At 40.2% G+C, this 18,202-nt stretch overlaps 1 protein-coding gene across 1 annotated transcript in view; it reads left to right on the top strand.

Moving 5' to 3' along the window:
• EXOC6B (exocyst complex component 6B) overlaps positions 1-18,202 on the top strand; it is a 1,306,513-nt gene that overhangs the window by 638,840 nt on the left and 649,471 nt on the right. The window contains 1 exon segment of the mRNA XM_029594539.1: positions 3,645-3,754. Coding sequence (XP_029450399.1) covers positions 3,645-3,754 — 110 coding nt within the window.

Here is an 18,202-nt window from a genome sequence, read left to right as displayed (position 1 = left end):
GTCAAAAAAGCAAACAGAATGCAAGGAATTATTAGGAAAGTATAGGAGAATAAAATGGAGAATGTTGTAGTAGCCCTCTGTATTGTTCTATGGTGAGACCACACCTAGAGTACTGTGTTCAGTTCTGGTCATTGCATCTTAAAAAAGATATAGTTAAACTGGAAAAGATGCAGAGAAAGGCAATGATAAAGAGAATAGAGCAGCTCCCCTATGAGGATAGGCCAAAGAGGTTAGGGCTTTTCATCTTGAAAAAGAGGTAGCTGAGGGATGATATGATAGAGGTCTATAAAATTCATATGGGGAATACAGCGTTCAAATGTAAATTATTTATTTACTTTCAAATAATACAAAAATTAGGGGACACTCCCTGAAGGTAGTAAGTAGCAATCTAAACAAAACAGAGAAAATTCTTTTTCACTGAAGGCACAGTTAAGCTCTGGAATTCATTGCCATAGGATATGGTAAAGGCAGTTAGCGTAACTGGGATTGAAAAAGGTTTGGACAAGTTCCTGGAGAAAGAAATTGTTAAACTGTTATTAACCAGATAGATTTGGAAAAAGCCAGTACTTATCCCTGGGTGTTAGCTGCATAGGATCTATCTAATGTTTGGGATCTTGCCAGGTACCTGTGACCTGGATTGTCTACTTTTGTAAACAGGATACCTGGCTTGATGAATCCTCAATCTGACCCTCAATCTGACTCAATCTTATGTTCCCTTCCTTTGTTGTTGTCCTTCCTGAATAGATTGTAGCCTAACACAACTATATTCCAGTCATGGTTTTCCATAACTTCTTCCATGACTGCCTCTACGTCCAGTACTTTGTTTCCAATGCTATGAGCATTAATGTACATAGTTTTCCAAATATTGCCTTTTTTTCCCCCCATTTTTATACAAGTATTTCATGTTTTATTTACCTTAGGGTTTTGTTCACCCATCCCCAATAATCTTAGGATAAAGACCAACTCAGTAAGTTTGCCAGTCTCTGTTGGAAGACACTGTGACACCTTTTCAACAGGTGGACCCCATCTCTGCTCAGAGGTCCTTGAATCATCATTCCATGATCCAGGAAGACAAAATGCTTTCATTGACATTTAAATCCACCTGAACTGCCTTGGCTATTTCCGCATCATTTGTATCAAGATATTCTAATTTCCCTGCTTTAACAATACCTTTTAGAGATACTTTATTCCAGATCGTACGCTCCTGAACAAGTGTTGATTTTCCCATATGAACTAGTTCAAAGACTGCTCTTTGTACTTTTTAAAAGCTCCCGCAGCAAGGTTTCCTTCTGGCTAAACTGTAGCCCTTCCATTCGGGATAAGTGTCTCTTTCCTAAATGTTTCCCAGTTTCCTAAATTGTTCCCCAATTGGCCTCCAGAACTTCCCTCCTGCACCTTCCTATGTCACTGGATTTGGAATGGTAGTTAAAACCTTAATCAGAAAGCATGGGGGTAACCTGCATGGAGCATCAGTTACAGCCCTGACCTCTTTGCTGGGCAGACTGATTGGACCATTTGGTTCTTTATCTTCCATTACTTACTATGACGAGTGAAGTCTTCCACTTTTGTACCAGGTAGGCAAGTTACCAAGCAATCCTCATGGCCACAAGCTATCTACATTCCTATTGATTAAATTAATAATAGTAGTAGCTGTCCTATCCTACTGTTCTAGCTCCCTGCACCCCCACTCCCGGAGAACACATCCTTGATTGTGACAAGATAGCACATTATCTGTAAGGCAGATTCCAGCTACATGATCACTTGGTCAGTTCATGGTGATGCTTTTCTTCCTGGTAACCTAGCTCTCGTAAAGCAGTATGGGAGCTAAAAGAGTGGAGGTGAGACCTCTCTGCTGTATTCCTGAACATTTCCATTATAGAGCTTCTCTAACTGCCTCATTTCTTCCAGGTCTGCCATTCTAGCCTCCAGAGACCATATTTGTTCTCTGAGATCTAGGAGCTGTTTTGCGCTAGGTTCAAATATATGTCTCACGACAGAGACATAATTGTATATGTGCCATTCAATGCAAAAGACTGGATGCTAGTCTGTCATCTACATCTTTTTTTTTTCATATATAGGTATTAAACAGCATGGGAAATGCTTAAGCAGGTTTACGTTCTTTAAAATACTAGACTGTGTGGTCTTAGAGGTTAGGTCGATAATTTGTTTATAGGGATTTAATACAACTACTGTTTAGGTTTAATAGCCTAGTGCCTGTTCCTGAGATGTGCCTCCTATAGTTTCATGGTTGTTGACTCTCAGCAGCCCATTTTGCCAACTTTTCACTTCACTAGTGGTTCTCTACGTCCAAGTGGAGAACTCTCACAGGGAAATTTGAATGTATGCTGCCAGTTAAGGTTTCAGCTCCACCTATAAATCCTATTCTTTAATGAGATGAAGTAACCCATTTGAAGCTTCTAACCTACATTGAGTTGTACTGTTTATCTAATCAGTCACGCAAAATACCCATTGGGGGTATATTGTTTAACTTGTTTCAACCCTAGTAAAGCTAGCATGTCTAAGTAAATCCTAACTTTTAATTCAATCTAGCAATACGTCTTATTTTAACTGTAGCTTTTAAATTCATGCAAGAGAACACTACTTTTTCTTTTTAAGGTATACACTGGTAAACCGATAAAGTAACAGGGAAAATTTTAAGCAAATTCACTTCTTATAGTTCAGCTTCCAGAAACTCACTCTACTGGTATCTCATTCCACTGACTAGAGGCTCTTTTCGCTTGTGCTGAGGGGAAGGAAAAATCAAGGCACATGAACAAGGAGAGAGAAGTAGATCAACTGCAGTGCTTATTGGTATTCCTGTTAGTGGCAGAAATGACTGTGTAGGTACTAGAACTCTTTACCTGCAAGTAGCCACTGACAGCAAGGGAAGCTGAAGGAATCAGGAAGAGACCTCTGATAATGCAGACGGCAGGCATGAGATAGTCTTGAGCACATTTAACTTGTTAGTGGCACCTACCTGTACAGGTAAAGAGCACCACATCCTACCTGCTGTATTTTGGCACTGTTGGGTGAGCCAGAAATAGCATTTTCTCCCCTCCCCCCCCCCCCCCCCCCCCAACCTACGTCTACCCCTATTAATCTCAATGTGAACAAACCTTAAAGTTCCCGGGTATAGCGATGAGCCTTGTCAAGGGAGTGTCCTCCTACTCCCCACTACTGCTGGTGAGTATCGTAATGGGCTGGGGAAATGTGAAGAAGGCCTGGAAATTTTAATTTAATACGAAAAGAGATCCTGTGAGGAAAAAAGTTGGAAATGAATGAATCAGAAGAGAAGATGTCAGGAAAGAAATATTTTATTTGTGGAATGTAACAGACTTTACTCTCCAGGAGATCTGCCTTTCTCTGGTTCAGTGTTCAGTGTTTCAGAGTTTCAAAAAGGTTTAACTCTGTGCTGAGGTGATGTCGTTGCCATGTAATTATGATAATATCTTTTGTTAGTTTAACAATTAGAAGTTGATTGTTAATGTCTGGATTTAGTGATTGATTACTTTTATAGTTGGGGAAATACATTTTGTAATTCAAAGTAATGGTTTGTACTTTGCTCCGATGATATGACAAAATTGTTGCCACTTGCTAACGCGTTAGGATCATATTTTAATGGTTTTTGTTTCTGTACTTTGCAGCAACCATTTCCAAAGAAGTTCCCTTTTTCCGAGTTTGTGCCTAAAGTATATAATCAGATTAAAGAATTTATCTATGCCTGCCTTAAGTTTTCAGAAGATCTTCATCTCAGGTAAAGTATAATAGTTGCTACATTCCAGTTGTAAACCCTCAAGCCCTCTTAAATGTTTACATGAATTTTGTCATGATTAAGTCTCCATTTTCATTTCTTTGTATATAGTTTCTCAGAATTTTATCAGTGATATTTTTTTTTTTACTTAAAAATGGGAGTTCAAATCAGTAATAGAACAAGTTGCTATACAACTCTGCTGGCCAGAATTAAATATGTACAATAGAGTATTTTCTTTCTGGAAATGGTTGGGAGCAGGTGATTTTAAATAATGGATTTTTTTTTCTAGATAATAGAATTTTTGGGTAACAGATTTTGAATCATAGAAATTGTTCCAGATAAGAGAAAATGAGCCAAAGCCCATTTTTTTTTATAATGGAAGTTTTCTAATAACATAATTTTGGATATATAGTGCTCTATGGTTCATTTATAAACATGGGTACGGCTTGGCATAAATGCTTGCTGAAGGCATTGTTAACTTACATTCATATACCTAGTAAGAGTGCGTGAAACGCGTGTTAATAGGACAGGCAATTTCATTATGGCTGCTGTCTTCAGTCCTTTGCTCCTTGGGTTTTTGGAACAGGATATTTTTACTTTCTTCAGTATTCTGCAGGTGCAAATCTGTAAAAACCCCAGTTACCCCTTTTGTGGGGACAATAGTATCTATGTCAGACCAAAATAGTTAGCTTCTGGCATTTAAATACCATATCTTCTAATCATTGAATACATATTTTATATCTTCTTGACTGTTTTGAACATTTATTTATTTAGATTTTTATGTTCTGCTTTTCACAGTTTTTTTTCAGCACTTCAAAGCGGGCTCATAATCTAAATTGTACCTGAGGCAATGGAGGGTAAAGTGACTTTCCCAAGGTCACATGAAGTGACAGTGGGACTCGAGCCCTGGTCTCCTGGTTCATAGCCTGCAGTTCTAACCACTAGGCTATTGTGACTTAGACCCTGAATGTTTATTGCTGTTAACCCACAGTCCCCTCCAAGTTTGCCCGGCACATGATAGATTGAAAATAAATAAATGTAAATGGAGAGACATTAATGAAACATTGTAGATGTATGTAGTACCTTATGTGTACCGTGCTGTGGTTCATCCAGGTAGATATGGAAACTGTATTACTTTAGTTCAGCAAGTTGTTGGAGGAAGCTGAAGAAAAGGGGGTCCTTAAACAACTGAGGTGAAATATTCTTTACAGAGCCAGCTTGCTTTCTGTCCTTTTCTTATGGCTGAAATAAGTTCAGTATCATGAAAGTATCAGTTGTACCTGATCCTTTAAGTGGGGCACTCTCTAAGGGAATCAAAAGCAAGAATGTTCTTTGAGCCGGTACAGTAATTGCTTAATTGGTTAGGGGACTAAAAGAGAAAGGAGTCCCATAGCGCACCTTACAGTTTGCTTGTGGTGGAAAAGTTATTAAAATTCTTTAAAAGCATTGGATTTCCTGCCCCTTTATTTTGGCTGGGACTTGGGTATATTCCTTTTCTAAACTTTTTCTAAATGTCTCCAAAACCCCTCTTGAACACTTTCTCCGTTTCACACTGACAGCTTGAATTAATTTTCATGAGCAGGTTTGCCCATTAAGCCAGCAGCAAGTTATCTGCCTCCTTTCCCCCCCTCCATCCCTGCCCTCCATCATGTCCTGAAGTGATGGGGTCAAACTGTCAATCACAGCGTCTGTGAAGGGCAGGCCTGCTATTAGGGACTATGGGACCTTGGATGTCATTGATACAGCCAGATCTCTTAAGCATTTTCCAATTTTTCTGTTACTGAGAAAACAACCTTTGGCACATATCTGGATTTGTGTGTGTGTGTGTATGGAAATAGACTACCTGGTATATTATTGCATTTCTGTATGTTTGCAGTGTTAATGATCTCAATTGCAAACATAATTCTTTCCATGTTGTGAAGCCACATATGCATCTTCTCAATTTCCCAGAACGTTATGTGTGTTTCCTGTGCAAATCTTCAACTACAGCCATGCATAATGGTTATTATATGTATAGAATATGATTCCTCTTAGGTGTAAATTCAAGAAATCCATTGCCTCAACTACATGTAGATAACTTGTTTGATCAGAGATACCATATGTACTTCGTTTGATTGCTAATTTGTTAATGTCAATGACTTCTAAATAAGACTGACATTCTCTCTTCTCCTTCCCTGGATGGAACATTAACACATTAGTAACATCAGTTCTTTCATGTCTGTTGTTATTATTCCTATGTCTCCTTTCCTTTAATTCCAATGATGGTTTATTTCTTTAGAATAGTTGTGACCCATGCTATTTTTTTTTGTAATCTCCTTTCCTGAAATCACTCTTTAGCCATTTTAGCTGTGTTCCTGGTGCATGCATGGAAGGAGAATATGAGCACAGCATCCGTTAATTATTAACACGGGAGCGCTGGGTTTATTTTGAATCATAATGGTGGGGCTGGCTGTGTAAAAGGAGTTTTTTGGAAAGTTTCAAATGCTGTATCTCATCACAAGAATGGAGTAGATAGTAGCAAGTTCTTTAATTTTGGTTTTTTTTCTAGCTTGACAGTGCTGCTGCTGTAAAACAATGCATAGGAGACCTCCGTTTAGTACCCAGCCCATTCTCCTCCTCCTCCTCCTCTTCAGGCTGTCCAGAATCAGGAGTGCAGCTGGAATGGCACTTGCACCCCCTGAGAAGGGCTACAGGGGAGGGGCTATGACGAGAATGAGCTCTTAGAATAAACTTCATGGGCCAGCTAAAGAACAACATAGGTATTTCTGGGGCCATCCTATTCAAAAGCAAAGCTCTGCCTTGCTGTCACTGTGGCTTTTTGCTGCTGGAGGATAAATGAGAGTTAAAACTTGCAGGTTAACGCTAAAAAGAAACTAGTGCTTTAATGTGAGTGCTGAAGTGACTCTTTGAACGATGGTGTTAGAGTAGCACTTTTTCAGGAAGGGGCTGTATCCTGTTGTCTCAACTATAGGAGTGCGCTGCAGTGTATATGGCCAGTATATTGGGAAAAATAGAGGCTCTGCATGACAGCTGTTCAATGAGAGCCAGATGTGGAGGAGTAAAAGAGAGAGGCCTTGCAGGGAATTGAGTGGGATGTGAGGCATTAGACTTCATATTTAAATTTGGCCTGCATCTTTCTTTCTTCTGGGCTATGTGAACATTAATTTTTGTCATGGTGGGTGTTTTCAGTAGTTATTATGTTTAAAAAGTACATACAGATTTCAGGACCTCTTTCTTCTTCTGTTTTTAAATCACAAAATTGCAACCACATTTTCCTGATAGTTTGTCTGCTAGTGATTTTCTCTTTTCTTACTGTGACATTCTTGAAGTAAAACCCCCACTATAATAGAACTAACAATCTTCATCAAGGTGAGCTGCAGCTAAGACAGTTAAATGATGAAAAGTAATGGCCAGTCAATTGCCTTTCACAATTTATATGAGAATACTTCTTAATCAGGGCCGGTGCTTCCATTAGGCAAACTAGGCAGTCGCCTAGAGTGCCAAAAGTTTGGGTCGGCAGAATCCCAGCAGCATGAGGCCAAGAGGGGTTGCTGTGCCAGGGCCAATACCACTAAAAAGAGATGATGTGCTGGAGCCACTGCCGTTGGAGGGAGTGCCTTGCTGGAGGTAGGTTGGCAAGGAGGTTACATGCCCAAAGATTTGTTTGGGGCACCAAATACTCTTGCACCAGCCCTGTTCTTAGTTGTTTAAGTTGATGTAGCATTCTAAGTTACTAATTCCCAATTTAGTGTTGGTTGTTCAAGTTCTTCTTCACTTTGCATGCCTAAATGTTCTGCAGTCTTCCCGAGGCATTACTCTAGCTCTCTTTGCTGACCGTAGAACTCTGAGTAAGAGTTTTCATGTAGACACCTTCTAGTGCCTTATCATCATTGTTTGTTTACGACACACTTTGCCAGCCAGGAAATTCCTAGTGCGTTATAGAATAGAACCATTCGATGCAGTGCAACACAATAGATTACACAAGCTATTACTAAATAGATATGAGCTACGGAAACAGCTGGCCACTGTCAGAGACAGGATGCTGGGCTTGATGAACCTTGGTCTAACAGCATGACATGTCTTATGTTTTTAACTGTTGAATACAATAATTCAGTTAGCCAAAACAGTAGGAATGGTACAGCATGTACAGTATGGTCTCAGTAGACTACCATTAATATCAAAGTGTACTTCTGTCAGATCAAAATACTGTATCAGATGTATGAATGAAGGATATCTGTGAAGTTTCTGGGTAGGCTTTGTGTCTTGGCAATACTATGCCACATCTTAAGCAGCAGATATCCCTTCTCCTTTCCACTCCCTCCTGCCCAGAAGTTCGCTAGCCACTTCACCAGGCACTCTTGAAGACTCTTAGCCACATCTGTTTGTATTGTTTCCATTGGGGCACCTCACTGCTATAAGTCAAGGACCTTGATTTTGGTATACCAGTCTCATTTCTCTTGGAGAAGGTAGTTGCTGAAGTTGATAGCATTTTTTAATTCTGTACTGTAGCATGTAATATGTTATGTTATACTTACAGACAGCCTTCCTTAAATAAAGTATTGTGCCTCACCATTGGTCTTCCTCCTTCCTCTGTCACTTCAGCTATTTCTCCCTCTCCTTCAGCAGTTCCTATCTCTTGGAAAAATCTAACATTAATACTGGATTACATTTGCTTTCTCTTATGGTTTAGGTAACTATAAATAATGTAGAGGCATATTCATGTTTCCTCTTCAGGAAAATAAATAGAGGTGCTGTACATTTTCTAAATGTCTATGAATAAAAGAGAACCCAGCTGTACAGAGAAAAACATTGCTATAACTGGGGGAGCAGGGAGTTGTACAATAGCCTATTACCTTTTTGGCCTCACTTAGCTGACATGCCAGATAATGCAACAGAGGACAAACCTGCAGTACCTCATACATAAGTGAGACCAAGCAAGCTAAATGCCCTTCTTTGTTTGCCATGTGTGTTCTGCTCCATAATCTCTGCTATTTGTCAGCTAAAACAGGAGAAGGAGTAAAAAGGTCATAGGGGGTTTGATTTACTGGGAGCCTTTAAAGTTTATTAATGCTTTTGAAACCGTCCATGCCATGAGAAATGTTCTTCGCCCTCAGTCATATGTCATTTGACTCTGGGAGATAAGAAATGCTGCCATTCAGGCCTAATGTGATGCTGGTGATAGATCAAAGGAGCTAACATTTCAGTGGCTTTGCAAAACCTGCCTCAAAAGGAAAAGATGCACCTTTCTCCAGGGAAGGATGCTTTGTGAATGAGCGTCCCTGGCGGCAATTAAGTGCATCTGGGAAGAGGCTGCAGTCTCTGTGGCCAGTTTTTGATTATAGGATACCTTAGAACCAACTTTTGTGTCCTCAAATTAAAGCGTGTTAATTGTTCACCTTGCTCTTAAAGAGGTTTGGATGTAGACCAGTCTTTTTTTTTTTTTTCCTCTTGATCCATGCAATTAGAGTGGCCATCTTAAAGCCTTCTAACCATCCTCTGGCATGTTCAGTTTCTAAAATAATCCAGCTTAATATCTGTGCAATGAGACATTATGCAAAACATGCAGAGCTGGTACCAAGAGTATTTGACACCCTAGGCAAACCTTCAGTCATGCACCCCTTCACCTTCAACATACCTATCGACGGCAGCTCCAGCACAGCGCACTTCCCTTTGACAGTATTTGCATTTCCCCCTCTGGGCCTCAAGCTGGCAAGATTTCGCCACCCCCAAAATTTTGGTGGTCTAGGGCTGCCTAATAGAAGCACTGGCCCTGAAGACATGTAAAAGGCTACAATTAACTCCATCACCCACTGAGCAACAATGCTGTCCACTGAATCCAGCACACATTCTGTAACATTTCAACCTATAACTCCTAACACGCATTATATAAAATATCTACCTGTTGATTCAATGTCTACTGTATGACATTTCCACACAAAACTTCAGTAGCCCATAACATTTTTGCCTTTCTTTTTCTGCAGTCTTAATATTATCAATGCTGAGAGCACACAAAAACCCTCAAGTCCCATTTTTATTAAACAGATTTGTACTTTTCCGTTTAATCACGCTGTTTCACCACCACATCCTGCTTTATTTTGGACATGGTTAATAGTTTAAAAAGGACCACAAATAAATTACATATTTCCCTGGAAGTAACTGAGTGAAATTTCATAGAATAATTTTGTTTTCTTCATGATCTGGGTCCTGGCTATGTTTTCACTCTTGACAGTGTTCAACAGCAGAGTTGCTCTTTTAGAAGATGGGAGGGCTGGAGGAGGTTTTAGTTGAGATGAATGGATTTAAATGTATAAAATGGACAAAACAACTTTAATGTGATAAATCTGCAAAGTATTATAGCAAATCCTCATTAGCTTCAAACTTTTTGTCCTCGCTCAGAAATGTGTGTGATTGTTTTTAGGAGGGGTACACTGCATTGACTTCTGTTATGTACATTTGATGGCCAGGGGTCAACTTTACAGATGAAACCCAGTCACAAGTATTTGTGCATTAAAATGTATAAAGAATATAGAACTGTGAGGACGTTTCAATATTGACTATTGTAGTTCCCCACACAGGTTATACTGCCTTCCTTAGACATAAGTCCAACCCAAAGTGGTTCACAAAGCATGGAAATAATAGAATAAATGGCAATACATCATAAAAATAATACATCAAAAATATAATAAATATCAACATGCATAAAAATACAATAGACAGTGATTGCAATGGCCATAGATCAAACATCACTCTCACCGAGGCAAAACAGAGTTGCTTCCCCAACCATTAAAACATTAGCCAATTAAAAAAAAAGACCATTTTAATACTCATTAATCTATTCTGCATCCCCAAATAATGTACACTTCACCTCCCCCACCGCTTCCAAAGTATTCCATACAGAGTATACAGGTAGACTTTGTCCAGATACCCTGTTCTCAAGCTAGTTGCCCATGTAAATTTGGCTGCCCATATGCCCCTAGACACATAAGTTCCTGTTGTACATACTTCCCCTATACATATAACTTAGAAATGCACATAATTCTCTTAAATTAACTTAAGAATTGCCATGCTGGGTACATACTTCCCCTATACATATAACTTAGAAATGCATATAATTCTCTTAAATTAACTTAAGAATTGCCATGCTGGGTCAGACTAAGGTCCATTGAGCCCAGCATCCTGTCTCTGACAGTGGCCAATCCAGATTGCAAGTACCTGGCAGATCCCATAAGGTAGATCTATTTCCTGTTCTTCCCAAGGATAGCAGTAGCTTTCCTTAGTCTACCTGGCTAATTATGTGTTATGGACTTTTCTTCCAGGAGCTTGTCCAAAAATCTTTTAAACCCTGCTGTGCCAATTACCTAAATCAGTTATTTATTTATTTATTGGTTTTTCTATACCATCATTTGACAGAGCCATCACAACGGTTAACAGGTCAGTGCATTAATCAATTTAAAGTTTAAAATGAGTGTAAAACTCTACAATATTCAAAATAAAAATAAGATTAACGTGTAACAATTCATAAAATATACTGCACATCGGAAAAATACAATAAAATTTTAAAAATACATAATCTGTTTAAAAAATAATAGAAGTGACTTAACGTTAACATTATAAAAGTACAGGTATTAGGTAGAGTGAGCATTAAAAGATAAGAAAGAAAAAATAGGTTCTCAATTGTTTGGTGGTATGGAAGTGTGGTGAGTCATGGGTCTTGGCATGCTGCTGTGAAAAGCCAGGTTTTTAGTTCTTTTTTAAAGGTTTTGAGGTTAGTTTGCAATCGCAGGTCAGGTGGACGTGTGTTCCAAAGCTTGGGAGTTGCAAGTGATATCGCTCGTTCTCGTATTTGAATGGGTTGAGCTGAGCAGATAGAGGGAATTGTTAATAATCCTTTGTTTGCTGAGCAGAGATTTCTTTGTGGAATGTGGAGTTTGATTGCTGCGTTCAGGCAATCGGTCTGTTCTTCGTAAATGATTTTATGTACCAATGTGAGAGTTTTGTATTCTATTCTTGATTTTATTGGTAACCAATGAAGAGATAATAGAGTGGGTGTGATATGTTTTTGTTTTAAGCTGCAAAGGAGGGAATTACAATAGTCTGTTTGCGAATATGAGTAGCTGAAAAACTGTCCTGAAATCGATTGATTTAAGAATGGTTTAAGAAGTCGGAGTGTTAATAGTTTGTGGAAGCTGTCTTTTACTTTAGTTGCGATATGTGCTTTGAAATTCAGTTCGTTATCTATGATAACACCCATGTCCTTTAGCAACAGATTCCACAGCTTGATAGTGCGGCTGAGTGAAAGTATTTTCTTAAATGTATTTTGAATCTAGTGGTTGTTGATTTCATGGAGTGTTTCCTTGTTTTAGTGTTATTTGACAGGGCAAATAACTGTCCTGTATTTACCTGTTCTACCTCTCATGATTTAAAAAAAATTCTATCATGTCCTTTCTCAGTCATCACTTTTCCAAGTTGAAGAACTCTAGCCTTTCATCATAGGAGAAATGTTATATCTCTTTTATCCTTTTGTTGCTCTCCTCTGCACCTTTTTTAGATCTGCTATATCTTTCGTGAGATGGGGCAACTAGAACTGCACACAGTGCTCAAAGTGCATCATGGCTCGATACAAAGGCAATATATTTTCCATTTTATTTTCCTTTCCTTTACGGATCATTCCTAACATTTTATTTGCTCTTTTGACCGCTGCTGTATGCTAAGCTCAAGATTTCAACTTATTGTCCATAAGAACTCCAAGGTTTTTTTCCTGAGTAGTGGCTCCCAATACAGAACCCAGCATTGTGTATGATTTTTCCCTATGTGCATCACTTTACACTGTTCTACATTAAATTTCATCTGCCATTCAGTTGCTCAGTCCCCTAGACTAGCAATCCCTTGCTGTTTTAACAAATTAGAATAATTTTTTGTCATCTGAAAATGTGATCACCTCACTTTTCGTTCCCTTTTCCAGATCATTTATGGATATGTTAAATACCACAGGTTCCAGTACTGATCTGAGTGGTACTCCACTAAAAACATTTCTCCATTGGGATAACTGACCATTTAGTCCTATTCTCCATTTTCGGCATTTTAACCAGTTACTATTCTACAGTAGAGCATTGCCTCTATCCCATGATTTTGTAATTTCCTGAAGGGTTTTTCATAGGATACTTTGTCAAACGCCTTTTGAAAATCCAAATACATTATAGCAACTGGTACACCTTTATCTACAAGCTTATTTACACCTTTAAAAAGCATCTAAAAGATTGGTAAGACAAGACTTCTCTGTGGACAAGCAGAATGGTAGTCCTCACACATGGATGTCATCATGCCCTACTGAATATGTGCAGCTGTAGTCTTCACCCCGAGGCAGAGTCCCTCAGTCTCTCCTGCACGGAGCAGGAGAGAGACCTTGGGGTAATAGTGTCTAATGATCTGAAGTCGGCGAAACAATGTGACAAGGCGATAGCTAAAGCCAGAAGAATGCTGGGCTGCATAGAGAGAGGAATATCGAGTAAGAAAAGGGAAGTGATTATCCCCTTGTACAGGTCCTTGGTGAGGCCTCACCTGCAGTACTGTGTTCAGTTCTGAAGACCGTATCTCCGAAAAGACAGAGACAAGATGGAGGTGGTCCAGAGAAGGGCAACCAAAAAGGTGGATGGTCTTCATCAGATGACTTATGAGGAGAGATTGAAGAATCTAAATATGTACACCCTGGAGGAAAGGAGGAGCAGAGGTGATATGATACAGACTTTCAGATACTTGAAAGGTTTTAATGATCCAAAAACAACGACAAACCTTTTCCATCGGAAAAAAATCAGCAGAACTAGGGGTCATGATTTGAAGCTCACGGAGAGGGTGGTGGATGCCTGGAATGCCCTTCCGGAGGAAGTGGTGAAGACCAGAACTGTGAAGGACTTCAAAGGGGCGTGGGATAAACACTGTGGATCCATAAAGTCTAGAGGACGTGAATGAAGAGTAGGTGGCTCGCGGGAATGACGGCTACTACCTGGAGAAAATACCCTTATTCAATAAACATACACACGGTTAATGCGACTCCAACATTGCTCTAAGCTTCAACGGCAAGAGGAAAAAAGGATTTGCATTCACAAAAAAGCGGGGAGTAGCGTGCTTGTTACGGCGGTTACTACCCCAAACCAAATTAGCCTGATACTTCACTTTCAATGCATATCCAGCATAGCTCTCTGCTTCAGCGGCAGGGGAGAAAGTCTGATACTTCACTTTCAATGCATATCCAGCATAGCTATCTGCTTCAACGGCAGGAGAGAAAGTCTGATACTTCACTTTCAATGCATATCCAGCATAACTCTCTGCTTCAACAGCAGGGGGAATGAAGTAAAGTGGATCTATATATAGACTGGGTAAACAAATAAGCATGGGTGTAGCTTGCATATTGAGGCGGTTACTACCCCTAACTAATTAAGCTAGATATTTCACTTAGATGCAGTTCCAACACTGCTCTCTACATTAATGGTTTTTTCAAATCTAAGTCACTCCAAATCCTCCTCACTTACGCCCCACCTGGACTTTTAGAACAAGATGCCTCCCCTATGGTGGAAATCATAGCAAAATATGTAAATCCAGATTCTCCAGCCATAATCCTTGGAGATTTTAATTTTCACATCGATGCCAATCCTCTATCTTCTAACTGCGAAGCCTTCCTATCAGCCCTTTCAGACTTGGGATTCAAACAACACATCAACCAACCCACACATAAAGCAGGTCATACTCTTGACCTTATCTTCACAAATTCCAACCTCACCCCACTTACACCCCCTTTATGCCTCCCGGTTCCATGGTCAGACCACTTCATGATCACCACCACTATTAAATCATTGACAGGATTCTCTGCCACACGTCAGGCGACCACATTGCACTACAGGAAACCATGTCCTTCAGAAGACCTCGGCAATTCTCTAATCAAAGAACTTCCTAAGCTGGATCTATCTAACCCTAACTCTGCTATCACATCTTGGCAAACTATTACTGAAATGATAGCCAATAACTTATGCCCACTGTCTAAAAAATCTATAGACCCTTATCAAAAAAATAAACAACCATGGTTCTCTAAGGAGCTCCGTACCCTGAAGCAAAACCTTAGATGGAAAGAAAAAGAATGGAGAAAGAACCCCAACCCCCATTCTCTAACCACATACAAAACCGCCCTCCACCATTACAGAAAGATAACGCTTCAAACAAAAAGAGATTTCTATGCCCACCGTATTCACGATATGATCTTCGATGCGAAGGCCCTTTTCTCGAATGTATCGGAACTCACCAAAACTGCTCCCCCTACTATTCCAGACGATACAGCCCAATCGAAAGCCAATGATCTGGCTTTATTCTTTCAGAATAAAATCTCAAACACCCTAGCTAAATTACCTACCAATCCAAATTCACTGCCTCCGGATACCCTCCACCGAACAAACACAGACATAAGCCTGGAATCTTTTGATCCTACCTACACTATAGAGGTGGAAAATCTGATAAAAAAAAATGAAACCATCGACCCATCCGCAGGACCAAATCCCTTCCAAATTCCTGATTCTCATACCAGAATACATTTCCAAATATCTAGCTGATATTATTAATTGTTCCCTCTCACAAGGAATTTTCCCAGATGCCCTCAAATCAGCTACACTTAAACCCATTCTCAAAAAACCAAACCTGGATCCGGATGACCTCACCAACTACCGCCCCATCTCAAATCTCTCGTTTATAACCAAGATCATGGAGAAAATTGTAAATAAGCAGCTTTCAGACTACTTGGAGGACCATAACATACTACACCATTCACAATACGGCTTCTGAAAAGAACATAATACGGAAACCCTCCTCATCTCTCTCCTTGATCAAATTCACATCAGCTTTGACAAAGGTCAATCATTCCTTCTAGCCCTTCTTGACATCTCCGCAGCTTTCGATACCGTTAATCATAATACCCTACTAAACCAACTGTCAGATATAGGTATTACTGGATCAGCTCTCAGATGGTTCGACTCCTTCCTTAGCAATAGAAGCTATAAGGTTAAAATCAATAACAAGGAATCCTTTCAAAGCAATGCCCCATTTGGAGTTCCTCAGGGTTCCTCCTTATCGCCCACCTTGTTTAACATCTACATACTCCCTCTCTGCCATGTACTCTCAAATTTAAATCTTAAGTTTTATATATATGCCGATGATGTACAAATTTTAATACCCATATCCAGGTCACTGGACTCAACACTCAAATTATGGGACTCCCATTTACAAAAGATCAATCACCACCTCTCAAGCATTAACCTGGTACTCAACACTTCCAAGACTGAACTACTGCTAATAATCCCAGAAGGCAGTCCATTTCATAACCAACTGCATTCCAACATTCAAATATCCCACGCCCGAGATCTTGGAGTTATACTAGATAGTCACTTGAATTTAAAGCAGTTTATAAAACACACAACAAGGGAGTGCTTCTACAAGCTACAAGTACTCAAAAAAACTCAAACCGCTACTATTCCACCATGACTTCAGATCTGTCCTTCAAGCTATTCTTTTCTCCAAGATAGACTACTGCAATTCCATCTTGCAAGGTCTACCGAATTCCACTATAAAACCCCTCCAGTTGCTCCAAAATGCAGCAGCGAGAATTTTAACAAATACTAATCGGAGAGCGCATATCTCCCCCATCTTAAAGGACCTCCACTGGCTCCCAGTAAACTTCAGGATCCTTCATAAATCACTGACAATTATCCACAAAAACATTCACCATCAGTCTCCTATAGATCTTTTACACCCTCTCAAACTACACTCAACGACCAGACCCTTAAGAGATGCCTACAAGGGATCATTACATATTCCTCCACTCAAATTTGTACAACACGCTAACATCAGAGACAGGACATTTTCTACCGCAGGACCCTCCATCTGGAACGCTATACCCCCGGACCTCAGACAGGAAACCTGTCTATTAACTTTTAAAAAGAATCTGAAGACATGGCTATTCTGCCAAGCCTTCCCTGCTAATAGCTCAACAGCCTGATTTAGAATTATCATGTCTCCCTCCCATTCTCCATTGTAAATAGTAATTCATTGTATATAGTAATTTATCTTCGTTCGCCCCTTCTTTTTTTCCTTCTCCCAGTTAAGGCAACCTTGTTAGAATGTAACTTTTATGCTCCTTCAAATTGTCTTGTTATATGGTTGGTTATTGTTTCTGCTTCGTTCGATGTAAACCGAGTTGATTTGATCTGTATCAAGAAAGTCGGTATATAAAAGCCTTAAATAAATAAATAATGGTGGGGGTGGAAGGGAAATAGAACCAAAAGGTTACTAAGAGTCAAGAGTAACAAATAAGTATGAGAAAAAAGAAAAAAAAAGTGCGAAACTTGCTGGGCAGACTGGATGGGCTGTTTGGTCTTCTGCCGTCATTTCTATGTTTCTATGTTTTTTCCGCTTAGCCGTGTGGTTGTGGGAGCCATATGTCTAACGTTATTCAGCTTTGCTGTCTTCTCTCACAGTTTTGTAAGTGATTTTTCTGGTGCTGCAGCTATTTTCTTTCCTTTTCCTTACTTTAGTTTAATTTCCTTCCCTTTTTTCTTCTCCTCTGTCTGCCAGCTGCATGGTGGCCTTAGTCACTGTGCAGTCTGGCAGAATCTATTTCTTCCTTTAAAATAAAAAAATACTGCACTTACAATTTAGTATCTGTGTCCTCGCCTTGCTCTGTCTGTTTTTGTACCTTTGTCCAGTGCTGGCAGGACTGACTAGTGCAGTCCGTCAGTGATCCATGTAGGCCGCTGAGCCTGGGGACTTGCCTGAGTTCTACCCAGGCAGGAGTTCCATGTCGTTTCACTGATTGATCAGCCTTGATGGGTTCAGACAGTGAAGAAATCGAGGACATACCGTTCCTGGGGGGGGGGGGGAGGGAGAGAGCTCATCCTCCCCACGCTCAAAGGAGCTAGTCTTCATGGGCAGGAGCCCTGGATGATGTAGCCTCCCTTCCTGCTTGCTAGTGATGGCAGTGCAGTTTCCCTGGGAAAGACGGTGAGCAGAAGCCTGGGCAAGCAGCTTACTGCCATACCTTCGGTGCCATGCTTAATAATGGTTGCCAATGCACATTTGGGACCAGCGCACTGTTGATCTGATGCATCGATGTCAGGACCAGGTTTGCCATTGAGCACCATGGTTGCCTCGATGTGGCGGAGTAGCGGCAACAACATTTGGTGTCGGGGTCCAGGTCTACAGTCAAGTGCCATGGTTCCCCTCAGTGCCGATGGGGCCAATTTTGATGTCATCACTGCCCTTGAGGCCTCGATGCCCCCGATGCCATGGTGCCTTCAATGTTGCAGTGCCATTGATACCATTGACGCCCTCGCTTCCATCGAGGTGCATGCGTGGCCACCCTCAATGCTGTTGAGGCATGTGGCTTCGATGCTGCGGCAACCCTCAATTCAGTCGAGG

Source organism: Rhinatrema bivittatum, chromosome 1, assembly GCF_901001135.1.
Source record: "Rhinatrema bivittatum chromosome 1, aRhiBiv1.1, whole genome shotgun sequence".
Lineage (NCBI taxonomy): Eukaryota > Metazoa > Chordata > Amphibia > Gymnophiona > Rhinatrematidae > Rhinatrema > Rhinatrema bivittatum.
The sequence above is the reverse complement of the archived record's forward strand: the minus strand, read 5'-3'. Positions and strand labels throughout refer to the sequence as shown.